This window comes from Macaca nemestrina, chromosome 1 (genome assembly GCF_043159975.1).
Source record: "Macaca nemestrina isolate mMacNem1 chromosome 1, mMacNem.hap1, whole genome shotgun sequence".
Lineage (NCBI taxonomy): Eukaryota > Metazoa > Chordata > Mammalia > Primates > Cercopithecidae > Macaca > Macaca nemestrina.
Genome location: NC_092125.1, coordinates 189,459,030 through 189,485,430, shown reverse-complemented (window position 1 = coordinate 189,485,430; position 26,401 = coordinate 189,459,030). Strand labels below are relative to the sequence as shown.

Here is a 26,401-nt window from a genome sequence, read left to right as displayed (position 1 = left end):
GGGCTCCTCACCCCATCTGGGGACAGACAATTCTGAAGGGTCATTCTACCCATGGGATCAAGGAAGGCCTCATTGGGACTTCAGTCACTGTCACACTTTCCCCTTTTCCCAGTCATGCTTTTCTTTTTCCCTCCACAGGTGCTGATACTGAGAGTACGCCCTAATAAACTTCCACTGCGCTGCTCTGTTTCAGAGTCTGCTTCCAAGGAACTCAACTGGCGGCACTCTCCTTTTTTCCTTTTTTTTATAGAATCTCATCCCCACAACAATTTTCTTTAAAGATCTCAATTGGTTTTATTTGTCATTCTAGAATCAGGTAACACTTCATTTATAAAATAGAAAAAGTGTTTCCGGTACTCGGTTTTCATGAGGGGATATGGAGGGATACAAACAACTCCCCTGTTCTCTCCAGCGTACTCTGGCCTTTCGCTCTGGAGTAAGGTGTGTGTGCTCTTGCCTAGAGACGGGAGGCAAACATGTAACTTCAGGTCACCCCCTGCTAGAAAGACCCCCAGATAACTTTGTTTAGAACCCATCTCAGTGTTTTTTGTTTTGTTTTGTTTTGTTTTAAAGAATAAGCTGGCCGGGTGTGGTGGCTCATGTCTAAATCCCAGCACTTTGGGAGGCTGAGGTGGGAGGATCACTTGAGGCTGGGAGTTTAAGACCGGCCTGGGCAGCATAGTGAGGCTCTGTTTCTATAAAAAATAATTAAATTAGCTGAGTGTGGTGGTGCACACCTGTAGTCCTAGCTACTCAGGAGGCTGAGGCAGGAGGATTTGGGCTTGAGCCCAAATATTCAAAATTGCAATGAGCTATGATTACCCCACTCCATGCACCCTGGGCAACAGAACTAGACCCTTTCTCAAAAAGAAAAAGAAAAAAGAACAAGCCTAGCTCATAGTATACAGAACAAGGTAAGAGGGACAGGATTTCAAAACATGCCTACACTTTCTGAGCGTGAGAAAGTAATCACAACCTCATCCCCATTTTTTTGGCACCTGTTTGTGTCCACAGATTCTTTTTTTTTTTTTTTTTTTTGAGAGGGAGTTTTGCTCTCGTTGCCCAGGCTGGAGTGCAATGGCGTGATCTCGGCTCACCGCAACCTATACCTCCCGGGTTCAAGCAATTCTCGTGCCTCAGCCTCCCAAGTAGCTGGGATTACAGGTGTGTGCCACCACGCCCAGCTAATTTTGTATTTTTAGTAGAGACAGGGTTTCTCCATGTTGGTCAAGCTGGTCTTGAACTCCCGACCTCAGGTGATCCACGCACCTCGGCCTCCCAAAGTGCTGGGATTACAGGCGTGAGCCACCGCACCTGGCCTATGCCCACAGGTTCTTAGCGGCATTTCAGGCACCCATCTCCGGTCTGACCCCACTGCTACAGAAGCAAAAGCAGCTGTGGGTCTTAGGACTTCTTGGACAATTAAACATTCTTTCCTTCAGAGGACAAGAGCAGTGTGAGTGCTCGGCAATGAAACATTCTTTCCTTCAATCAGAGGACAAGAGCAGTGTGAGTGCTCGGCAATGGCTTTGATAGGGAAAAGGAGGAAAGACCTTTTGATCAGCCTCTGTCTCTGGGTGAAATTTCAATTTCCATCCTATGTGGAATATAAAATCAAAGTAGTCTTGTTTATAGAAGACACATGGCAAACCCTGAAAAGGGTCTATTATATGAAGCTTTTATTCCCCCTGTCAAATCCTCTGTTTCATTTTAACACAAAACAGTTTTGAGGGATGGTGATGGTCCCTGCATTGTTTTTGTCTTTAATGGCAATGCCTTTAATATTTAGCCAATTAATACGTTTGCTCTTAGTGTCTGAAAACAAAACCAAACACACACACAACTCTTTATCATGATTAGGAAATGTCCTTTTTCTCCTGTTTTACTTAGTGTTTTTACTAGAAATGGTTCTTGAATTTTCACCACTGCCATAAAATATAATTGTGTGGTTTACAATTTTTTTTTTTTTTTTTTTTTTGGAGACAGGGGCTGGTTCTGTCACCCAGACTGGAGTATAATGGCAAAATCTCAGCTCACTGCAGCCTCTGCCTCCTGGGCTCAAGTCATCCTCCCATCTCCACCTCCCAATTAGCTGGGACTACAGGTGTATACCACCATGCCTGACTAATCTTTTGTGTTTTTTGTAGAGATGGATTTTCATCACGTTGCCCAGGCTGGTCTTGAACTCCTGGGCTCAGGAACTCCTCCCACCTCGGCTTCCCAAAGTGCTGGGATTAGAGGCGTGAGCCACCACACCCGGCCTGTGGTTTTCTATTTTATTTTATTGATGTGATTAATTAGATTGTTGGGTTTTCCTAATGTTGAACTATTCCCAAGGGCTTCAAATAAATTCTATTTTCAGGTTTATTCTCAGGTGCTTAATAGTTTTTGTTGCTATGGTGAATGGGATCTTACTTTCGATTACATTTTCTAATTGGTTATTGCTGTTATATAGGAAAGCTATTGATTTTGTACATTGATCTTGTATGTGGTCACCTTGCTGAATCCTCTTACTAGTTCTAATGGTTTGTCAATTGATTTTTTTAGGTTTCTCTATATAAGCGATAGTGTCATCTGCAAATAATCACAATTTGTCTCTTTTTTTCTAATGTTTATGCTTCTTAGTGCCTTCTTTCTCTTCTTGAATTAGAGAGAACATCTGGTGCCATTCTGAACAGTAGTGGTAAAGGACATTCTCGTCTTACTTTCTAACTCCAGTTGGAAAGCTTCTATTGTTTCACCATTACCTAACATTTGCTGTAGGTTTTTATCATTGTTTTATTAAAAACAAGACATGTATCAATTAAGCATTTTTCCCTAGTTTGCTAGGAGAGGTTTTCTTCTTTCATATTATTAATGTGCATTTAATTTATTCAGATAATTGTGTTTTTTATGTTTACATCATTAATAAATACATATATTCTAATGCTGAACCATTTTAGAAAGCTGGGATAAATCCTCCTTACACTTGATGCATTGTTCTTTTTTTTTTTTTAGACAGAGTCTCGCTTTGTCACCCAGGTTGGAGTGCAGTGGTGCGATCTCAGCTCACTGCAACCTCTGCCTCCCAGGTTTGAGTGATTCTTCTGCCTTAGCCTCCTGAGTAGCTACGATTACAGGCACACACCACCATACCCGGCCAATTTTTGTATTTTTAGTAGAGATGAGTTTTCACCATGTTGGCCAGGCTGGTCTCCAACTCCTGACCTCAACTGATCCACCTGCCTCGGCCTCCCGAAGTGCTGGGATTACAGACATGAGCCATCACTCTTGGCTGAATTGTTCTTTTAATACACTGTTATATTTAATTTGTTGTTGTTGCCTTTTGGGACAGGGTCTTGCTCTGTCACCCAGGCTGAGTGCAGTGGCACAATCACAGTGCACTGTAGCCTCCAATTCCTAGGCTGAAGAGATCCTCCTGCTTCAGTCTCCCAAGCAGCTGGGACTACAGATGCGTGCCACCATATCAGGCTAAGTTTAAAAAAAAAGTTTTGTAGAGATGGGGTCCTGCTTATGCTGCCCAGGCTGGTTTCAAATGCCTGGCCTCAAGCAATCCTCCCTCCTCCCAAAGTGCTGGCCATACAGGTGTGAGCCACTGTGCCCGGCCATGCTACATGTAATTTATTAACATTTTATTCAGGACTTTTGTTTTATTGTTCATAAATGAGGTGTTTTTTTTTTTTTTTTTCCTGTTGTCTGGCTTTGGTTTCATGATATACTAGTCAGGAAATTGTGCTGGGTGGCATTCCATCTTTTCTTACATTCTTTTCTTCTTTCTCTCTTTTTTTTTTTTTTGACAGGGTCTTACTTTGTTGCCCTGGAGTGCAGTGTCCACGTCCTGGGCTCAGGCAATCCTCCTGCCTCAGCCTTCTGAGTAGCTAGGACTACAGGTGCATATCACCATGCCTAGCTAATTTTTACTTTTTTTTTTTTTTTGTAGAGACAGGGTCTTGCCATGTTGCCCAGGTTGGTCTTGAACCCCTGGCCTCAACTGATTCTCCTGCCTTGGCCTCCCAAAGTGCTGGCAATCCATGTGTGAGCCACTGTGCCCGGCCCTTACTTTCTTAAATAGTTTACATAAGATGAGAATTACATATTCTTCAAAGGCCCTCTTGATAGGCTCTGGTATTTATATTATGCTATTTTCATAAGCTGAGAAAAATTTTAACTAATATGCTCTAAAGCTGGGGTCCCTAACCCTCAGGCCATGGACTGGTACCGGCAGACGGGCGAGCATTATCGCCTGAGCTCCGCCTCCTGTCAGATCAGCAGTGGCATCACATTCTCAAAGGAGCACGAACCCTGTTGTGAACTGCGCATGCGAGGGATCTAGGTTGCGTGTTCCTTAAGATAATCTAATGCCTGATGATGATCTGAGGTGGAACAGTTTCATTCTGAAACCATCCCCACCCCATCCTTCCATCCATCTGTAGAAAAATTGTCTTCCACGAAACCGGTCCCTGGTGCCAAAAAGGTTGGGGACTGCTGCTCTAAAGTTAACTTTAATAGGCTGGGCACGGTGGCTCACGGCTATAATCCCACAACTTTGGGAGGCTGAGGTGGGCAGATCACTTGAGGTCAGGAGTTCAGGACCAACCTGGCGAACATGGTGAAGCTCCATCTCTACTAAAAATACAAAAATTAGCTGAGCGTGGTGGCGGGCATCTATAATCCCAGCTACTCGGGAAGCTGAGGCAGGAGAACCTCTTGAACCCGGGAGGCAGAGGTTGCAGTGAACCAAGATCGTACCACTGGGCTCCAGCCTGGGCAATAGAGCGAGACTCCATCGAAAAGAAAAGAAAAGAAAAGAAAGTTGACTTGAATTAACAATAATCTGTTACTTGAAGGTCAAATAGAATTCACCCATTTATAATTTTCAGTCGGTTACCTTTCAAAATTGTAACTCATTCTTGTTTTTCTGTGGTTGTTGCTCTATCTGGTTCTCCAACTCTTTTTGGAACAATTTTGGCTGCTTGTACTTCCTGGAAAATATAACTAAGAACTATGACTTGTAGCTGACACAGGAATTGGTATCAGAAAGGGATGAATTTGGTATTTAGGTTTGGGCAGTAAAAATCTAGCTAAACTTAAAGATAGCATTTGGCTTGCAGAGAATAGATTACCACCTTCAATTGATTATTACCCTGAGTGATAGATTCCTTGAAGGCAAAACTTTGGGGAACCAAGTAATTTTTCTCACAGAATTTGATGGGAGGCGGGGGCAGAGGGAATTTGTGAACTGTGCAGTGAAGAGGGGTTTCTGTTAACTATTCTGGTCAGACTAAAAAAAAAAGACTGATAGGCTCAATACCCTAAAATTTGGCTCAAGATAAGTCTCAAATCATTGATTTTTCTATGTGTATGATAAAAATAATTTATCTCTTGCAGTCGTGGAGCTGATTATAGCTGGAACTGAAATTCGAAATGTGATACTGATAATTGCTGGAGCACAATATGAGTGAAATTCACACACTGCCAGGTCTCTCGTGAATGCTGGGGTACTGATCAGAAAAGAAGGCATTTAGATAACTCAGGCCATCCCAGATTCTACCCTCTTGAGCCTCTCTCCTGCCAGCAGAAATGGCTCCTCTTCCCCTGATGTGGCTAATGCATGACTTCTTAAAATCACTGTCAGCAGGAGGAAATACAAGTGATAGTTCCGACACCTTCTGGCAAATCAAGAATGCACTAGGGTCAAAGCAACTTAGATTCACTGAAATAAAGTACGGTGGACCCTTGAATACACGGGTTTGAACTGCAGGTGTCTACTTATGCATGGGTTCTTTTGTTTTTTGTTTGTTTTTTTGAGATGGAGTCTCACTCTATTGCCACGCTAGAGTGCAGTGGCGTGATCTCGGCTCACTGCTACCTCTGCTTCCCGGGTTCAAGCAATTCTCCTGCCTCAGCCTCCCAAGTAGCTGGGACTACAGGTACATGTAACCAAAAAAATTTAAAAATTTTTAAATTTTTAGTAGAGATGGGGTTTCACCATGTTGGCCAGGATGGTCTCGATCCCTTGACCTCGTGATCCGCCCGCCTTGGCCCCCAAAGTGCTGGGATTACAGGCATGAGCCACCGTGCCCGGCCTGCACGGGTTCTGCAGGCCCAACTGCAGGACTTGAGTATGCATGGATTTGTGTATACACAGGGGTCCTGGAGACAATCCCCCAGGTACACTGAAGAACAAACTACAAATCCCATGAAAACACATCTCAGTGATATTTCTGGAGGTCCAGTGTTCTAGGATATGTCACAATGTTCCCTTAGAACAAGTTGCTTCACCTTATACCCTGCAAACATACAAAGAGGAATAATACTATATGTTATAGTTTCTAAGATGCATATTTTTTCACATTAAAAAATAATTTATTGACATGAAATCTACCTAACGTAAAATTAAGATGAACAATTCAGTGGCATTTAGTCCAGTCGCAAGGTTGTTGTCATACCCTGTCCCCCATTTTAACATCTCTGAAATGGTAATGCATGCTTATAATTAATGGTAATCATGGCTTAATTGATGGTGGGTTTTTTTTCTCTCTTTTCTTTTTCGTTTTTCTTTTTTTTTTTTTTTTGAGACAGGGTCTCACTCAGTCACCCAGGCTGGAGTGCAGTGACATGAACATGGCTCACTGCAGCCTTGACATCCTGGGCTCAAGAGATCTCCCTGCCTCAGCCTCCCATGTAGCTGGGGCCACAGGTGCACACCACTGAGCCTGGCTAATTTTTTTATTTTTATTTTTTTGTAGAGATGGGGTCTCACTGTGTTGCCCAGCTGGTCTCAAACTCTTGGCCTTAAGTGATCTTCCTGCCTCAGCCTTCTAGGGTGTTGGGATTATAGGCATGAGCCACCATGCCTGACCTGATGGTGTTTTTAAAAACGTTCTTTCATAGTGGAACATAAATGAAGATGTGCCTTACAGTTCATGGCATTTTTTTTTTTTTAAGACGGAGTCTTGCTCTACCGCCCAGGCTAGAGTGCAGTGGCGCGATCTCGGCTCACTGCAAGCTCCACCTCCCGGGTTCACGCCATTCTCCTGCCTCAGCCTCCCAAGTAGCTGGGACTACAGGCGCCCGCCACTACGCCCGACTAATTTTTTTGTATTTTTAGTAGAGACGGGGTTTCACTGTGTTAGCCACGATGGTCTCAATCTCCTGACCTCGTGAACCGCCCACCTCAGCCTCCCAAAGTGCTGGGATTACAGGCGTGAGCCACTGCGCCCAGCCGATGGCATCTGAGATGAGTTGAAATATGGTACTTGGTGGCTTTCTCGGAATTTGGGGGCAACATACATCATCTTTAAGTGTCGTGCACTCATCCATTTACTCAGTAACCTGAAAGGCTGTCAGCATTCAGAGGAAATCTGAGTAAGGGAAATTCTTGAATTGGTCTAGGCTGCAAGGTAAGTCAATATGCCCCCTGGCCTGCATGACCCACCAGATCCAATCATGCTTAGATCACCATGCTGATAAGAGTCTATTGCAAACCCAGGAGGAACACTGCAGAAGCCTCTGAGATTTGTGAAGAAAGCCATGCCCTCTGGAAAATAACTGATCTTCCTTTGAGAAAGAGCTTCGACTCGCTCCTGGGCCCTGACAGACACTGAATGCTTGCCCATGGGACAACTAGGCTGCCTTGCAAACTGAACTGACCTCACAGCCTGCAAACAATTTTTTTTTTTTGAGCCTGTTGCCCAGGCTGGAGTGCAATGGCACAATCTCGGCTCACTGCAACCTCCGCCTCCCGATTTCAAGCGATTCTCCTGCCTCAGCCTCCTGAGTAGCTGGGATTACAGGTGCTCACCACCACACCCAGATGTTTTTTGTTGTTGTTGTGTTTTTTTGTATTTTTAGTAGAGACAGGGTTTCACCATGTTGGTCAGGCTGGTCTCGAACTCCTGACCTCAAATGATCCGCCCACCTCAGCCTCCCAAAGTGCTGGGATTACAGGCGTGAGCTACCGTGCCCAGATTGCCTGAAAACTATTTTGATCCACTAGGAAATCTGTAAACAGCACTCCATCATCAAGTAGAAAGGATACAAATGAGACCCAGCCCAAGCATTTCCTCCTTTGCCATCCATTCCTCAACCAACACTGTGGGCTCAAGAGGCAGAGATTGTGCAAATTGTTTTTTTGTTTGTTTGTTTCTTTTTAAAGCAAAACTCAAATATCTGTACTTTAAATGTAACATATAAGTTGAAAGAAAATGGAAGAAGACGACATACCATGCAAACAATAAGTTTACAAAGGCTAGAGTAGTTATTGATAAAGTACACTTCAAGACAAAGCCAGAGATAAAGATGAATATTTCATAAAGAGGTCAGTTCACCAGGAAGATAATAACAATTATAAATGTGCATGTGCCCAATAACAGAGTTTCAAAATATACGGAGCAACAATAGAATTAAAGAAATAGACAAGCCGGGCATGGTGGCTCCTGCCTGTAATCCCAGCACTTTGGGAGGCTGAAGTGGGCGGATCGTTTGAGCCCAGGAGTTCGAGACCAGCCTGGGCAACACAGTGAACCCAATATCTAAAGCTGTGTGTGGTGGTGCATGCCTGCAGTCCCAGCTACTTGAGAGGCTGAGGCGGGAGGATCACCTAAGCCCAGGGAGTTGGAGAATGCAATGAGCCAAGATCACGCCACTGCACTCCAACCTGGGCGACAGAGACCCTGTCTCAGAAAAAAAAGAGAGAAGGAAGGAAGAAAGGAAGGAGGGAGGGAGGGAGGGAGGAAGGAAGGAAGGAAAGAAGGGAGGGACAATTCCACGATCATAGTTGGAGACTTTAACTCCCCTCAGCAAATGACAGAAAAATAGCCAAAAAAACAAAACAAAACAAAACAAAAAAAACTGCCCTCTAGTCTCCTAAACTCTGGCCTGGTCCACCTTCCACAGCGCACAGTCTGCTTGTCTTTCCTTCTTCCTTTCCTCCTTCCCTTCGTTCCTTCCTTTTATTATAGAAGAGGTACACATTCATTATAGAAAGTATAGAAAATATAAATTGCCAGATAAAAATAACTGACAGAATCATTTTGGTTTAGTCCTTTCCAGAATTTTTTCTATGCATATGCACATTTATAAAAAGAGAGAGACCACTAACTTTCCCTGACCAGACTATGGAAAGCAGTTCTCCATCCCATCGCTCTATTTCATCTCCTTCCTAGCTCTTGTTGCCATCAAAACTTATATTATCAATTTTATTGTCTATTTGCTTAGGGTTTCTCCGTCTCCACTAAATATAAGCTCCACCAGTAGCTATTTGTATCTCGTTCACCCACTGCATGCCCAGAGTCTAGAACAGTGCCTGGCACATACATTCATTTATGTACTGTGATCCCTGTCTTCACAGAAATGAGTCTATTAGAGATATATATTAAACAAATAATTACACAATTAACTACAACTAGGGTCAAGTGTTTCAGGCAGCCAATTGCTCTGTCCCCTTCCGGCTCTAAGGACCATTTCCTTACCCTGTGGACAATTTCTGCTGTAAGACTGTGGCCTTCTCTGGAAACTGGAGCTCAGTGGATCCATCCGGGAATGAAGCCCAGGTACAGGTATGTACCTCCAGGCCTGGTTCTCCAAAGTTTTGGGGCCTAGTCAGGCTTGCGGCTACAGTTGTTGCATCCCCTTGTCTTCTCCAGGCCAGAACAGGCTACAACACTTAGAGCTAACTTGTGCAAACTGTCTGCTCCTCTAGTCCCTGCTGGGATCTTTGGCAGGTCTTGACTTGGGGTCTGGCCTTCTTAATGCCTTAACAAGCCCCACCCTATCCCCCAGGCTATGTGTCCTTCAAATTGAGAGGCTGGTTTGCAGACTGCTGAAGCTGGGAGCTGCTTTCCTTGTCCCTTCTGCCCTTCCTCAGGACCTCCTGTCTGTCTCTCTCTTTCCAGGAAGATCCCCAGGTTTATTCCCTTGAAGGATACTTCTAAGCTGCTTCCTGCTTGAGGCTGTGTTTTGGGCTTCTTTGTAACCCAAAGAGTGCAGCTAGCTCCTGTACTAGTGAATTTCCAAGAAGCTGGCCTCCAGGAAAGCCCCACGAGACCACAACCCACAGATATTTCCATCAGAGGAGGTTCAAATGAGGGCCCACACCTTACTCCATTTTGGCAGCCGCCCTAGGAAGCTCTGCCTTTATTTCTTCACCCTTAAGCTTATCACAGTTTGAAGTTCACCTCCTTCATCTCTTCACCTCCAAGCTTAGCACAGTGCGGAGTACATAGCACTAAATGAAGGGGGTCAATTCAAATCATTAACTCATTTAATAAAAAAATAGTAAATGTCCCAGGCACTGTGCTAATGTTTTACACGAATTCTTGGTTTTTCATTCACACAGGTGCCAATACAATTTCCATTCTGCAAATGAAGAAAAAGGCCCAGAGAAATTAAGTTACTTCCCAAAGTCACAAAGTTCTGGTATCTCTTTTCATTGCCTGAGACGCAACGGAGCATCGTAGACGGAAAATGCCAGAAAGAAGGCAGTGCACCAATGAGAACGGGCTCACGGGAGAACCAAACGGTGGCAAGCTCAGCACGGCCAGTAGCTTTCGCCCTCGGTTGCCAGTCGGCTCCGTTTCCTACAACACCGACCGGAAGCGTTTCTGTCGACCGCGTTTCGAATGAGCACCGCCGGAAGTTTCTGCCGCGGCTTTGCGGGGACGGGGGAGTGGTAGTGGGGGCTGCAGCCGCTGGACACGGGTGCGGAGGTTCGAGGGCCCAGGTGGCTGAAGGGGCCGTTAGGAACATCCAAGCGGTGGGACACAGGCAGAACCCTGACCTGACCTGGACCACCCTCGTCCTCTTGGCCCCCCTCTTCACCTCGCCTCCGCTTGGCTCTGGATTGGCCCCGCCCCCTGACCTGAGCCTGGTCCTCCCTCAGGCAGTGACCCTTGACCTCCGGTGGCTCCCCCCTCTCTCAGGCGCGATGGCTACGGGCGCGGATGTACGGGACATTCTAGAACTCGGGGGTCCAGAAGGGGATGCAGCCTCTGGGACCATCAGCAAGAAGGACATTATCAACCCAGACAAGGTAACAGGGGCACCAGAAAGCATTGGCTAGGGGAGAGTAGGGGAGTGAAGATGGGGAGGAGTGACAACAGAAGAGAGATGGGGCAAGGGATGGGTGCTACACTTATAGTGAGTTGGGCGATAAAAGGGGTGACATAACAGGACACAGAATGTATGTCATCCTTGATGGGAGGGAGGAGGTGGGACATCGTGGGAGACGGTGGGACATCGTGGGAGACGGTGGGACCAAGAGGGTATGACACCTCTGAGAGACGAGAGGACCAGGCAAGTGTGATTTTTGCTGCAAGATATTGTTGGGGAGAAATCAAGACATTGTAACAGTCTGAGAGTTGGTGGAATGGGCAGGCGACTGCTCTGATTTCGGGGTAGGGTGGTGTCCCTGGGAGTGGGGTTTCTGTGCCTTTACAGTGTGTCAGTTTGCCTGTCATTGACCCTGTAGGTGCTGGTTTTTTCAGGGATTGAGCTGGACTAAAGAATTGTCAGGAAAGGCAGTCTAGGCTGTGGTTCCTTTCTGTGGTTTCCTTCCTCAGAAAAAATCCAAGAAGTCCTCTGAGACATTGACTTTCAAGAGGCCGGAGGGCATGCACCGGGAAGTCTATGCCTTGCTCTACTCTGACAAGAAGCAAGTATTGGAATCCCAAGTCCCCCAGGTTTTGGCCCCTGATTCACCTGCCATGCCCCTAACTCCTAGTTTTCTCTTCCAATTCTCTCCTTCCCAGCCAGGGCTCCTGCTTGCTTAGCAGGATGCAGGAGGACCAGAAATCTCTTGCTCCAGGTCATGACTTTCTTGCTATAGGGCAGGGTAGATCAGCTCCCTGGGACAAAAATCTCTTTAACACACCTTCTGATTCTAACCTGCCATCTCCCTAAACCTCACTGCCAGGGATGCACCCCCACTGCTACCCAGTGACACTGGTCAAGGATACCGTACAGTGAAGGCCAAGTTGGGCTCCAAGAAGGTGCGGCCTTGGAAGTGGATGCCATTCACCAACCCAGCCCGCAAGGACGGAGCAATGTTCTTCCACTGGCGACGTGCAGCGGAGGAGGGCAAGGACTATCCCTTTGCTAGGTTCAATAAGGTGAGCTACCTTCATTCGGACACAGGCCAAGATTGCCCTCCCACTTTGAGCCATTTGTGCAAGCTCTCCAGTCTCCTAGGGTTGGCTTCGGGGGCCTGCTCATGCCCAACTGTGATTACCCACCCAGTCCTCATGGCAAATGCATGCAGAGTAGGACTCCATGGGTGTTTTCTGCCCAAGGGATCCTGTTCTTTCCCAGACCTGCTCTGGTTTTTCATGGCTTTTCTTGGTCTTTCAAATGTTGCTGTTCCTCAGAGCTATATCCTAGGTACTCCACTCTTCCTGCTCTATACTTTCTTAGTATGAACCCTGTGGCTTCAGTTACCCTCTCTACACGTCACCAATCCAGAGCAGTGGTTCCTTCGCATCCAGTCATTTACTGTCTCTTTCTGAATGCCCCACAGGTACCTTACATCAGGTAGGTACCCTGAATAGAACTCATCATGTTCCCTCTGTCAGTCCCAAATCTGTTCCCCATCTTAGTGAATGGCACCATCTTCCACCCAGTTGCCCAAACCAGAAACTTGGGGGATCGTCCTTGACTTAGTCTTCACGCTTAGTGCTCACAATATTTAAATCAACAGCAGGACAAAGAAGATAGGGAAAACAAACATGTAAGGAAATGGATTGAAGTCTTTCAAATAAGAGCCATCAATAACATGAACCAGGATTTGAATGGGTATGAAGTGAGATAAAGAGTGAAGTTGTAGATGTGTGGCGGGGGTCCTACCTTAGGATGGTCAGGGAGGGCCTCTCAGAATGCGCACAGTATTTGAGCTAGATGCCAGTGACACATCTATTTATTGAGTCCTGTTGATTCTTTTTCCATAATAAATCACATCTCTGACTATATTCTTCATCCCCTATGCCAGCCCCCTAGTCCAAGCTGAGTTATCTCTGGTCTAGATTACTGTAGCTCAGCAGAGCAGGACCTTCCCAGACTCACCCAGCCAGTGAGAGGCAGAGCTAGATTGGGCTAGGTTTCCTAGTCCATTACTTAAGTCATTGTACAGTGTGGCCTCACAGCTGCTGCAGCCTGGAATAGCCTAGACTTAGAGCCTGAAAGCCTCATTTACATCTTCTCTAACCAATCTTTGTCCCCAGGCTGGAGTGTCACTTGTTATATCCTATGTATCAAACTTCCCACATGGTACCAAAATTATTTTTTCAGCTGCAGTATGAGCTCTGAGAGGCTAAGACCCCTGCCTGTCATATGCAGCACTGTGTCTCCAGCATAGGTATTGCAGGCCCATGGTAAATATTTGTTGAATGAATGAAAAAATGTCTTCCTCACTTGACTATGAGCTACTTGAGAGGACTGGCTGCACGGTTCCTGAGGGTTTTTTTTTTTCCCTTCTTCTTCTTTGAGACAAGGTCTCTTTTTGTCGGCCAGGCTGGAGTACAGTGGTGTGATCTCAGCTCATTGCATCCTCCACCTCCAGGGCTCAAGCGATCCTCCCACCTCAGCCTCCCGAGTAGCTGGGACCACTGGCATGTACCAAAATGCCTGGCTAATTTTTGTGGTTTTTTTAGAGACCAGGTTTCACCGTGTTTCCCAGGCTGGTCTCAAACTCTTGGGCTCAAGCGATCTGCCCACCTCAGCCTCCCGAAGTGTGGGGATTACAGGTGTGAGCCACCGTAGCTGGTCCTGAGTTGTTGGTTTGTTTTTTAGTTAAATTGAATTAAAATGCATAGGAGAAATACGTAACCAAACCTGGCAAACCAGAGAGACTTCCCAGAGGAGATGATGCCTGAGAGCTCGAAAGGTTGAGAAAGTTATCTAGGTAGAAGGAATGTGGAAGTGGAAGGCATTTCAGGCAAGAGCAAAGGTCAAGGGGGAAGTCTGCTATGTTCTAGAAACTGCTAGTCATTTGGCTGCAATTTAGGGTTCATGAGGGGCAGTGGCTGCGGGAGGAGGCCAGGTCATTTATTTGCGTGTTCATTAATTGATTTGGTAGACACTGATACGTACAGTGTGCTGAGTCCTAAAGGTGGGAGATGAACTGGACACCCTTGCGCTTGAGGAGTTTGTGAATTATCTAGAAGATGCTTTATCTTAGATGGAGAGCCTCTGAGGATTTTAATAAGGGATAGTTGGGGGTAATGATAAGATATATATTCTGAAACACTAGGACAGTGTGTCTCAAATCATCTGTGGTGAAGGACATTTTTCTATTTTTACTTCCAATCCATCAGAGACTGATAAAGATAATAAAATTATAAAGGCAAAATACAAGGCCATGTTTCCTCATATTAGATTCAACAGCATATAATTACTGTAAAATTGTTATGTAAGTTTTTTAGTGTCTACTTTCAGTTTCCATTCTCATCATAGACCGGGGTAAGTGTAAACAGCACTTGGTTTGCAGACTATCCTTTAAGTAGCACTGTTCAAAGAGATCACCTTAGCTGCAGATGGAGAATTGATTGGAGGAGGATTGAATGAGGGCAGAGATCAGCAGGGAGGCTATTTCTCTGATCCAGCCAAGTGACAGCGGGTAGGCTGGACTGGGAAGTGGCAACAGAGACAGAAATTTTGGAGGTAAAAGCCACAGATTTGGTCAAGGGGAGTCGGGAGTCAAGAGGAAAGATAGGAATTAAGATGCCTCCCAGGTTTCTGGCTTGAGAACAGCTGGGTTGGGTGATGGTGATATTGACTGAAATCTGGACTGGAGAAGATAATGTTTGAGGGAGGGCCAAGAGTTCAGTACTGAGGTAAGTTTGAGGTACATGGGGGACCTCCAGTAGGAGATGTCCAAAAGGCGACCAGTTTTGGAGCTGGTTGTGGTCTTTAACTGAGAAGAGAGACTTTCCTGATCTAGTCTAGCATTGACTCCTTCCTTGGGTCTCTGACAGACCCAGCTGGTGGTAGTGCTGTTTGTCTCTGGGGGAGGTCTGTAGGATTGGGGGTATGGGAGAAGGGAGGAAGGGGCATTGGCAGGCCTGCCTATGTTGGGAGTAGGATTCAGGCCCAGCTTCTGTAGAGATGCCTGACCTTGGCAAACTCTGGGGGAGCAGCAAGTCCCACTGTCCCCACTGGGTGGCAGTAGTGCTTCAGACAAGAGTTATATGGACTAGGGGCTGCTGGGCCTTTCTCCAGGTAATTAGCCATCTGTCCTACTCCAGAGTTGACCTTTGGACTCCACAGAAGCACTTACATGTGGGCCCCTCACCTTAACCATGGGGGCAGGAGTGTGTGTCCCATGACTGAGGCTCTGGAGCTGGACACAGTGCAGTTGCTCCTGGAATGAATCAGGGGGAGGCTACAGTCCCAAACCCTGCTAGGACCTCTAGTCAAGCAGACAGGTTCTTTCCTCACTCCATGCTGCAGGGGCACAGGCCCAGGGGCTGGCAACAAACAGGAGAAGCTGTGGTCACTGGGGGCTGGAACCTGCTAGACATGATATGATGTGGGCATGCCCCTACTGTGTCCCTCTGTGCCAGCAGACTGTGCAGGTGCCTGTGTACTCAGAGCAGGAGTACCAGCTTTATCTCCACGATGATGCTTGGACTAAGGCAGAAACTGACCACCTCTTTGACCTCAGCCGCCGCTTTGACCTGCGTTTTGTTGTTATCCATGACCGGTATGACCACCAGCAGTTCAAGGTGAGCCACTGTGCATTTGCATGTGTGCCCAGCTTCTCTAGCAGGCCCTTTTATGCCATCTCTTCCACATGCCCCTGAATGTTCATTCCTCTACCCTGTCTTGCTTCTCAGAAGCGTTCTGTGGAAGACCTGAAGGAGCGGTACTACCACATCTGTGCTAAGCTTGCTAACGTGCGGGCTGTGCCAGGCACAGACCTTAAGATACCAGTATTTGATGCTGGGCACGAACGACGGCGGAAGGAACAGCTTGAGCGTCTGTACAACCGGACCCCAGAGCAGGTCAGCCCAAGGCCACATACCTGTCCTCCATGCCCCAAACTCCTTGCCCATTGCCTCCATCCTCCGTACCCCTCAACTCCCACTCCAGGTCCCCCTGCCTCTCACTGATACCCTATTAACTGCCCCAGGCCCATTCCTACCTCTCATGGGCCATCCCCCCTGCTTTTCATAGCCCTTCACCTCCCTCATGATCCCTTACTTCTCAGATTCCCTCACAGACACCCCAGCACCCCATCACCTCCGTGTCTACCCTCACTCCTAGAAGTGCCCTCACACACTTTGCATCCCTCACTTTCCCAGGTGGCAGAGGAGGAGTACCTGCTACAGGAGCTGCGCAAGATCGAGGCCCGGAAGAAGGAGCGGGAGAAACGCAGCCAGGACCTGCAGAAGCTGATCACAGCGGCAGACACCACTGCAGAGCAGCGGCGCACGGAACGCAAGGCCCCCAAGAAGAAGCTACCCCAGAAAAAGGAGGCTGAGAAGCCGGTGCGGAGGCTCAGCCAGCCCAGCTCAGGGTGGAAGGGTCACCTGGCACAAGGCCCCACCCCGAGTGGAGGGTTCTGAGAGCACCCAGTGCTGATAGGGTGCTGGGACTAACCCTGGGCTCTCTCCCCGTGACACCTTGATCTCCATAATGCCTTCTCCCCTAGGCTGTTCCTGAGACTGCAGGCATCAAGTTTCCAGACTTCAAGTCTGCAGGTGTCACGCTGCGGAGCCAACGGGTACGTGAGTCACCTCCTTTAGCATGTTTGGGCCCTGGGTTCTGCTCTGGGCTCCATGTGGCCCAAACGCTGAAGGCAGGTGGGGATGGAGCGGTAGGAGAGATTGCTGCAGACAGAGGTGGCCTTGCCAGGATCTCAGTGATGTGGCCAGGCTAAGGTCACAGCTTTCACTATATTCAGCTTCCTGGCTATTTCCTTTTCTGGCCCATAGTTAACCTCCATGTGTTACCGTCTCTTCCACACCTCTTTCCCACTGCCTTTTGTCCCCTTCATCCTAAGTCTCTTGTGGCTGGGAGAGGCTCAGCTTGCCAGCTTTCATTGCAGATGAAGCTGCCCAGCTCTGTGGGACAGAAGAAGATCAAGGCCCTGGAACAGATGCTGCTGGAGCTTGGTGTGGGTGAGTGTGGGGACTGGGCCCCACAGGGTGTACCCACCCGAGGCTGTGGATAAAGGCTGGGCACGGGGAGGGGAGTTCACGTGGCTGGCCCTCTACCACACCTGGGCTCTGCCCCTGTGCTGCCCGCCACCTGCCTGCAGAGCTGAGCCCGACACCTACGGAGGAGCTGGTGCACATGTTCAATGAGCTGCGAAGCGACCTGGTGCTGCTGTACGAGCTCAAGCAGGCCTGTGCCAACTGCGAGTATGAGCTGCAGATGCTGCGGCACCGTCACGAGGCACTGGCCCGGGCAGGTGTGCTGGGGGGCCCTGCCACACCAGCATCAGGCCCAGGCCCGGCCTCTGCTGAGCCAGCAGTGACTGAACCAGGACTTGGCCCTGACCCCAAGGACACCATCATTGATGTGGTGGGCGCACCCCTCACACCCAATTCGGTAAGAGCCTGGACAGGCTGGGAGGCATGCCTTGGCCCTGTGAGTGAGCGCATGCACATGGGTGTAGGGGCTCCTCTCCCTCTAGTACCTGCAGCAGGGATGATCATCACTTCTGTGTGGGTCTGAGACTGAGGGGTAGGAGTGGGTTGACCAGTGGGTGTCCTTGTCCCTGAGCACGTGAAACACATGCACTAAGCCTGACTCAGGCCTTGGGGGTCACTGACCTCAATGCCTTCTGTGTGTCCTCAGAGAAAGCGACGGGAGTCGGCCTCCAGCTCATCTTCTGTGAAGAAAGCCAAGAAGCCATGAGAGACCCCACGGGGTGTGGTCGACGCTGTTATGTAAATAGAGCTGCTGAATTGGACCAGGCTGCTTCCTTTTCCTTTCCTTCACTTCTGATGCCCCTAGTGGGAAGGGTGGGCCAGGAGGGGATTGTCACAGCCACTCCACAGGGTGGCAGGTAGGTTTGCCTGTGTTCAGGCCCTTTGCAGCTCTCTGACCACTAACCACTATGAGTTTCACCCAAACTCCTGCACCTCAGAGCACCTGTGGTTTACACTTAAGATGGCTTTGCACACAGCCTGTACTGATAGTCCCCGCACTGCCACAGTTGTGTGCATATTGAGTGAGGGTGTCACAGGTGCTGCAGTGACGGCCAGTCACACACGGATGGCCTTGTGCACAGAGGCAGTCTGGAGCATGCTCTACCTACCTTCACATCCTGACAGCTTTGGCACAGCAGCAGCCTCACATACACAGACGGCTTTGCACACACACCCACTGCCTCGTTTCCCCGACTTTATTCAGTGGCACGTTCACAGCGGGGATGGGGGTAGACACAAGGTGGGGCCTGATCTGTCCTGGAGCCCTGGGGGCACCACACACCATGCACTATGGATGGGAGGGGGCACAGGGGGGGCTTGGTGGCCCCACAGAAGCCTGTGTACCAGGGAGGAGGCGGTGAGTGCCTGGGTTCCCCTAGCCCAGGCCCGCAATGGGAGGGGCTAATACTGGGCTGAGATTGAGGGGTGGGGATGGGGGGCACAAAGTGTCTGCTCCAGAAGGGCCAAGTGGCCAAGCCCTTGCAAGGGCACAAGCCCACGCCAAGGGCACAAGCCCACAGGGCAGCTGGGGGACACTCTGGATGCAGAGCTATGCCACTCTCCCTCTTCCCCTCTGGTGAGGGAGAGGAGGATTCTGGGCTGGGCCAAACAGCTACCCTGTCCTGCCCCATCCTGTCCTCGGCCAATCAGAACGGCTTCGATGTCTGCTTGAAGATGAAGCCTCGATAGGCGAGTGTCTTCATGATGTTGGCAATGTTCTTGCAGTCGTCTAAAAAGGAGAGAAGACATTTAGATCGGCCCCAGATCCTTCCCCTCCATGCCCACAGGTGCTCTTACAAGGGCGGGGGTGGGAAGCAGGGTCAAGATTCAGGAGCCACAGGCTTTAGAGAGGGTGGTCCCATCCCCTGGTGGCAGCATCCCTGGCTTCAGGTTGGGCTGGGTGATGCTGGGCCAGCAGGAAGCCTGGTCTCGATGCTTCTCAGTTCCATAATTCATGCTGGAAATTGGCCGGCATGTCCCGCCCCAGCCCCAGCGGTGATGTATGGGCGCCGTCGCAGTAAGAAAAAGGCAGAGTAAATGTGTAATTTCTCCCTTGACGGCCCCCGGCCGCTGGGCGATCCTTCTTGTTGCCGCCGCGTGGGGACGGCCCGTCCGCCACACTCCGTCTTCCCGCCACCCGCCTTGATGTCTCCATTTCATTACTGGGCGGCCATTCATCACACCCACGGCCAGGGTGACTTTGCCGGCACTTTCGTGTGTGTGGAAGATGTGACCCAGGCCATAATCACTAGTGACAAGGCACAAGGCTCGGCACTGCTGGGCCAGGGCCCTGGGAAACACACCTACCCTGTGTCCTGGGCTTGTGTGCTCAAACAGCAACTTGCCTGGGCACCTGTTCCTGTGCAGCTCCGATAGGATAGGGAGGGTCCAGATTTGTGGTCCTCCTCATAGCCTTGGCCATCAGCCCTCTACCAGACACTCCTGTATACGTCAGCAGAAGCCCTGCCTCTGTCCTAGTAGGCTCAAAGTGGGTGCTAGTCCCTTTTTGGGCCCTGTTTCTGCCCATACCTTGTGGAATGTCTGCCTGTATTAGACTATCACAAACAGTTTCTCCAGTATTGGATGCTTTCAACTGTCCTAGAACCCTGGAGGCTGCAGGATCAGGCCTCTGGGGCCTCAGTATCATGGACATGGGCCAGGATTTGTTTCATCACTGCCACCACCAGCAGGAGGTGCACCTGCCCAGAGCTTATTCAACTAGAGGAAGCCTAGGAGAGAAGCAGCCTGAGTGCCTTGAGTTTTTCTATTCAGCTGCCCACGCAGCCACCAACTCATTATCCCCTCACCTGCCTCTTCTCCCATCTCCCTTAGCTGCTCCTGGGCCATAACCAGGGCCTCAGCCACCACTAGCCTTCATAGGATCGATGCTGTGATTGTAGAAATATTGTACATCAATGTCATAATCAAGTGTGGGGGGTAATAAGCTCAAGGTGGGGTCAGGAGTTCTCTGCCTGTCAAGGCCCACCTTTGCCAGGACCTTAGCCTAGGAAGGGGACCCTCCAGCACTAGACAAGTGCAATAAGAGGCGCAGTCTCTGGTCGGCCCACACCCTGCATCACTAGCCAGATCCTAGCTCTGCGGAGCCTGCTTTGGGCAGGCAAGTCAGAAAGGGTCCTGTCTCGCAGAGCTCAGTGTGGATGTACCTGCAGTGGATGTGGGAATGGAGAGGTGACACCTTCCCCCAGGGACTCAGGAAGCCGTACGGGCTGGTCTGAGGCAGAACAGTGGGAAGACAGATGGGTGGGTAGTGGCGGCCATGGCAACTCCAGACGTGACCCATCTCCGTGGTTTATGGGCCGGACACGCACCCCGCTCAGCTGAGGCCCCATCATTTGTCTCTCTTAGTGTGTGCGCCTGTGCTGTGGGGGTAGAGGGTGGAGGAGGGAGGGGCTGTGCTAGGCAGTTGACAGGAAGGGGAATGGGACAGGAAGGGGCCTAAGAGGGGGAGGGGTTAGGATGGGGCCCATGGGCTGTGGTGGTGCCAATAGAGGGACTATGATAGGGTGATTTTCTTGCCAAACAAGTCTGGCCCTTTCAGGGCACCTCCAATCCTTCCTGTCTCCTGTACCCTAGGGACCATGGCCGCTGTGCATATTAAGAATAAGTCCCCTCGTTATCTGCAATTACCCAGTGGCCACACACCTCATTTCTTCCAGCAGAAAAGAAAATTAGTTTTCTATTGACTTCATCTGGCTCCTCCCTCATTGCTGGACAAATCATTCAATTTGCTTCCCCTGGCCCAAGTGAATGTCCCAGCCCCAACCCCCGGGCCACCAGCCATCCAGTGGGCAAGCACTGATCTCCCACCTGTGCCTGGCCCTGTGCTGGGAGAGGGTCCCCATGTCCCAGTCTCTGTCCTTGACCTCTCCCCACTCTACACACTGGATGACTTCATCTAAATCGTGAGTTTCGGCTACCCCCTGAAGATCACCGTCTCCAGCCTGGACAGCTCCTGGGCTCCACACCACATATTCCTGAACACCTCTTTCTAGATAAACCCTAAACGTCCAATCATGAGCTAATTTTCTCTCCAAGCTGCTGCTTACCCCTCAACCTGCTATGTTCTCTGTCCCAGTGAATGGCACCATAATCCACCCAAAATGCTCAAAGAAGAAATCTGAGTCATGTTGCCACTTTGCTCTCTCCCTCACTCTCCAAATCTAATCAAGTACGAACTTCTGCAGATTTTCTCTTCTTAGTCTCTGCCTAATCATCTTGGATTACAACAGCTGTCCTCTTTCTCCCCCGAATTCATTCTCTTACAGCCAAAGTGATTTTTCTGACATAAATCTGATCATGTTCTTCTTCCTTAAAGCCATTCAATGGCTCTCCTTGCCCTCAGTTTAAAGTCTACACTCCGTAATGTGTCTTAAAGACTCCACAAAAATTGATCCCTGCTATTTCTGGTCTCTGCCATACTCAACCCTCAATCCCTGGACTCCAATCTAAAGGACCCTCACTCACTGTTTTCTGAAAATGACAAAGTGGGTTTTGGAGCCAGAAAGACATGTTTCCAATCTAAACTTCACCCACTGGCTGCATAACACGCAGCAAGGGCTTAGCGTCTCTAATACTTAGGTTCCTCTACTAGGGTGATAATGGCCTTGCTGTTATTGTGAGGACTGAACAAGGTGTTGCACCCATATCTTTGCACATGCTGTTCTTTATGCTTGGAATACCTCCTCTTTCTGAAGAAAAGGCAAGGAAGCTAGTTTTCTGGAGGAACTAGTGGTGAGAAAGTGTATACAACTGATAGCACAGATGACTGATAGGGGCCGGCAGACTTGGTGAAACCAAATTGGCATTCACTCCAAATTCTGACTTCGGATCCTGTTTACTGGGTATTTCTGGAGTCTAACTTGTTGCAGTTGGCCCACTACAATAAAGAGAAACCAGGGAGAGGAAGAAATTTGCTCCAGTTCACCTAGCAAGTCAGTGGAATGGCAGCCATGGACTTCCAGCTCCAGGCTCTTCTTCCAGCCCTTGAAGCCTTGATTTTTTTTTTTTTTTTTTTTTTTTAAGTCTATGGCCCTACTAGAAAGTGAGGAAGCTTGGCAGAAGCACTAGAGACAGATCTGGGGCTTTTAATAGGCCAAAAATTCAGAGAGAGTGAGCAGCAGGGTGAGTCTGGTGGCAACATAGTCTCTTGGAAAGTTTTCTGCTTGAAGCTCTGGGGGCCACCTGGGTTAGCAGGCTTGCCTTCCAGGACCTCTCATTGAGCTACGGAGGCCAGCATGAAGCTGCTGTAGGGTGAGAGTGGGGTGGCAGGGAGCACAGCCTTGCACCCACAATAGAGGCCTCCAAGAGTAGGTCTACCTCACCTTCAAATTCTAGAAGGCTAACCTTTGGTTTTGTTTCCTTTTGTTTTGTTTTGAGACAGTCTCGCTCTGTCACCCAGGCTGGAGTGCAGTGGCGTGACCTCAGCTCACTGCAACCTCTGCCTCCAATTCTTGTACCTCGGCCTCCCAAAGGGCTGGGATTATAGGCGTGAGCACCTTGCCTGGCCAGGCTAACCTGTTTTTATGTTTCTGCAGGATCATCAATTTGTGACAAGATGACCCTCTCCTCTTTTTTGAGGCATTAATATTCTCAGTGTTGGAAATATTTTTATATTGCCAGGACCATAATGTGAGGAGTGCAGCTGCATAAATCCCTGAGAGAAGATTAGTGGGGCTAGCACCTAACAAGGAAGGATAAGCTTGTTGGCTGGGCCCAAGGACAGTCAAATGTCTGCCTGACAAAGAATCTGCACACAAAAGAGTTGCTCAGATCACTTAGGACACCCAGAAAGAGCTCACAAAGGGCAAACAACCTGAGGCTGATATTCTTCATTAGTGGTACTTACCTGGGAACTGAGTGGTAGTGGACAGGAAGCAGGGCCTGGACTAGGGAGACCCTCAAGAGGAAGGGGACCCAAGAAGTGAGAAGTCCATTCATTCATGTACTCATTCATTCAGCAAACATGCACTGACACCTTCTGTATGTTCAGTGATCTTGTACCATAATGCTTCTGAGGGATGTGCAAGACTCTGTAGCTCCCTGCCCTCAAGGAACTCAAAGACAGCCCTGTCAGGTGTGCAGTGCTATGAGAAAAGGATGCATGGAAAAGTAATCTAGTTCCGTTTGAGGATTAGGAAAAGACTCCAGAGTTAAGCAGAGGTCTCAGGGGATGGGAGAGGGAGCTAGCCCACCCAGTTAGGGTTGGGGTGAGGAAGGTGTTCTCAGCATAGGCACATTTATGGAGGTGAAATGTGGAGTGTCCAAAAAAAATTAAGTTTATCAGATGGGTGGGGGTGATGAAGAATCAGAAGGGCGTGTCAAGAGATGAAGCTGGTGGTCAGTGACTGACTAAAGGGAATCCTAAAGAACCCAAATGCTAAACTAAGGAGCTTAAGATGTTAATATTCTGAGAATGATGGACATTAACATGTTTAAGGAGGGGAATGACAGTACCAGATCTGTGTTTCAGAATTACCATCCTAGATGTGAGGACCGCATTAGAAGGATTAACCCTGAAGGCAGACAGATCAATTAGCAGATTGTACTGTGGTCCAGACCAGAAATAATGGCCCAGAACTAGGCCAGTGGCAGTGGAAATGGAGAAGATCTATTGATGATGTGGGGGAAGTGGATGGAGGTAAGAGAATTTTTAGGAAATAGAATAAGCAAGCCTTAATGGGGGGATTAGGATGGCAGAGGGAAAGCATCTAGGATCTCAGTGCCACTCACTGAGATAAGGCATACCAGGGAAGATGCAAATTTGGGGCAGTGATGAACTTAGCTTTGGATAAGTTAAGTCATACTCCTATAGGACATCTAAATTTGTCAGGCATTTCTTTATGGTTTCTAGGCTAATGTCTTCTCTATCTCAGCATTATTAAACACACACACACACACACACACACACACACACACACACACACACACACCCCTATCCTATGTTTTCTTCTAATACTTTCAGTTTTTTTATATTAACTTTTTAATCTGTCTGGAATTTATTTTTGTGTGTGGTAAGAAATAAAAACTCTAACTTTTTCCCCCCGATAGCCAATTGTCCTACCACCATTGATTGAACTGTCTACACTTTCCCCATCCTTTTGAAATGACACCTCTATCATATATATAATTCCCATACATGTGTCTGTTGGAGGCAGGAGAGAATGTATGTGAAATGATCAAAGAAGCCAATCAAACTGGGGGAACAGGAGGGACAGTAGGGTGGCAAGCTGCTGATCTTATGGGACTAAGAGGCAGTGTGGCCTAAAGGAACATGCAGACACATCCTGAGGTCTGCTGGAGTCTCCACAGGCCTCCTGCCTGCGGAATGCTTAGCTTGGTAACGCACTGTATTAGTGATCTTCAGGACATGGTGAGGAATGAGGCGAGAGTCCATGGAACAGGGACCAGCTGAGATAGGGTAGGGTAGTTGGGAGGTGGTATGGAAAACAGTGCAAGGAGCAGGAACCACACATGGTAAGGGTGACACAGCAGGATCCCTGGGTGTGTCCACATTCTAGAACCTCAACTATTGCCACATCTGTCTGTCTAGACATCCTGGCAGCAGTAATGCCCTGAGAGCAAAGTGCAGTGCCTAGGTCTGCTTGACACAGGACTGCCAGATTAAATGCAGCCCCAGCTCCATACAGGACATACTTATTTTTTTTTTAGTACTAAAAATTATTTATCTGAAATTCAAATTTAGTGTCCTGTATTATTTGTAACCCTGTATTTTCTGGCAACTCTGTGATGGGGACCCAACAGCTGGGTGCAGTTTAAGGTTTAGCATCAAATGTTAGCTTAGAAGGAAGATGGAGGCCAAGACAGTGAGTTTAGGACTGACACAGTAGACAGCCCCAGTATATCCTGCTTCTGGGTTTGAATCCAAACTCCACCACTCAGTAACTATGTGAACTTGAGCAAGTTCCTGAATTCTATTTAACTTCTCTTTGTTTTGGTTTCTTCTTCTCTAAAATGGGAATAATAATAATTATAGCAATAACTTCCCTTAAAGTGTTGTTAAAAAGATGAAATGAGTTATTTGTGAAGTGCCTAAAACAGTAGCTCGGTTAGTTATTATTTTTGTAATTCCAATAACATCTAAAAAAATAATATTATTCCAACAATAATATCCTGATATCCCCACCCCCCTTGTCTCAGACATGGCCTACACAGTCCCGAGCCCCCATTCACGGCCACCTTGGCCCACCTGACACACTTCCTAGACACACACTCCCTTCTCTCCACAGCCATGGCTCCCATAGCTTCCTCCCCCTCCCCCAGACGGGGTCCTTACAGCCTCCACTCCAAAGTGACCCCTTTCAGCCCCTCCCCTCAGCCCCCTCCACCCCACCGAGGTGCCTGGAGGTGCCACAGGCTGATGGTGAAGGATGACGATGGTTCCACAATAAGGGGAAAAGGCAATTTCATCTTGATTAGCAGGCGATTTCTCTCACCGTAATAAGCGTGCTCCAAATAATTAGCGTGTTTTACGTAATAATGAAATTACAGAAATGCAGTCCACTTATTCAAACAACTCACCATTACCATATTTTTAAATATTAGACTTAATTAGAGTTTATCACTTCAGAGAAGTATGCGAACCGAAGATGTTTTTAAAAAAATCCTCATAAAGTGTTTATTAAGCGCTGGTAAAGCTGGGATAATGATGTGTTTGGAAATTAAGGCAATCAAACACTTACCGCCGCTCCTGGAGGCCAGGCATGGAAATGAGGCCATTACACGCCCATTACCCGCCAGCTCACAGCCACTTGGGGGCAGTGGGGTTGGGGGGGGGATGTGCCTGGCCGGGAGGGCATGGTGCCCGGAAACCCCTTTGCTAGCATCCCAGAACTGCCTGACCAGTAAGCACAGCATCAAACCCCTTATGTCACTTACAGTGCATTTGGCCACCAGGAACTCAACTCAGATTTGGCCAACGGACAGGATTGGTCCCAAATGCCAAAGATGATACCCAAGACCAACCCTTATCCAGACTCCCAGGCTTGGCAGGACATGTCAACTTCATTCAAACCCCAATACAGAATGAGGACAGAAACCACACTGGGTAGCCAGGGAGGTCCACAAGAAGAGGTGGAGGGAGGATCCCACCTGCTGGCTCCAGCCCTGCAGAGGAAGCTACAGGCCCAGACCAGGTGACCACTCCCAAGTTTCGGCCACACAGGAGGAGGTAGCTGGAGTGGTGGGAAGAAACTGAGGAATTGTGCTGTGAG

The 26,401-nt window shown here is 48.4% G+C and overlaps 2 protein-coding genes across 18 annotated transcripts in view; one reads left to right on the top strand and one right to left on the bottom strand.

The window, feature by feature from the left end:
- Positions 1 to 10,622: 10,622 nt before the first annotated feature.
- LOC105494908 (DNA methyltransferase 1 associated protein 1) lies at positions 10,623 to 17,911 on the top strand. Of its 3 annotated transcripts, none has more exons than XM_011763914.3 (11): positions 10,623 to 10,756; positions 10,883 to 11,032; positions 11,562 to 11,653; positions 11,915 to 12,110; positions 15,558 to 15,716; positions 15,828 to 15,995; positions 16,296 to 16,481; positions 16,646 to 16,717; positions 17,042 to 17,114; positions 17,255 to 17,547; positions 17,797 to 17,911. In XM_011763914.3, exons 2-11 carry the CDS (start codon positions 10,928 to 10,930, stop codon positions 17,854 to 17,856), a joined length of 1,404 nt encoding a protein of 467 aa, XP_011762216.1. In that variant the 5' UTR covers positions 10,623 to 10,756; positions 10,883 to 10,927; the 3' UTR covers positions 17,857 to 17,911. The 3 variants fall into 3 exon arrangements, with proteins under 3 accessions (XP_011762216.1, XP_011762217.1, XP_011762218.1); XM_011763915.3 differs by having other exon boundaries at positions 10,645 to 10,723; XM_011763916.3 differs by having other exon boundaries at positions 10,695 to 10,709.
- Positions 17,912 to 18,331: 420 nt separating this feature from the next.
- Positions 18,332 to 26,401, bottom strand: part of LOC105494913 (ERI1 exoribonuclease family member 3) — a 134,472-nt gene continuing 126,402 nt past the window's right edge. For 10 of the 15 annotated variants that reach the window (XM_011763928.3, XM_011763925.3, XM_011763931.3 and 7 more), the window contains one exon: positions 18,332 to 18,879. In XM_011763928.3, the coding sequence (XP_011762230.1) occupies positions 18,850 to 18,879 (30 nt within the window). In that variant the 3' untranslated portion in view covers positions 18,332 to 18,849. The remainder of the gene's footprint in view (positions 18,880 to 26,401) is intronic. The other 5 variants (XM_011763933.2, XM_071094154.1, XM_011763932.3 and 2 more) reach the window with 3 other exon arrangements.

Excerpts from the sequence above, each read along its gene's own strand:
- LOC105494908 (XM_011763914.3), top strand. The coding sequence starts at position 10,928 with ATGGCTACGGGCGCGGATGTACGGGACATTCTAGAACTCGGGGGTCCA. Across the intron at positions 11,654-11,914 it reads TTGCTCTACTCTGACAAGAA|GGATGCACCCCCACTGCTAC; the intron begins GCAAGTATTGGA and ends CCTCACTGCCAG. Across the intron at positions 16,718-17,041 it reads TCACGCTGCGGAGCCAACGG|ATGAAGCTGCCCAGCTCTGT; the intron begins GTACGTGAGTCA and ends CTTTCATTGCAG.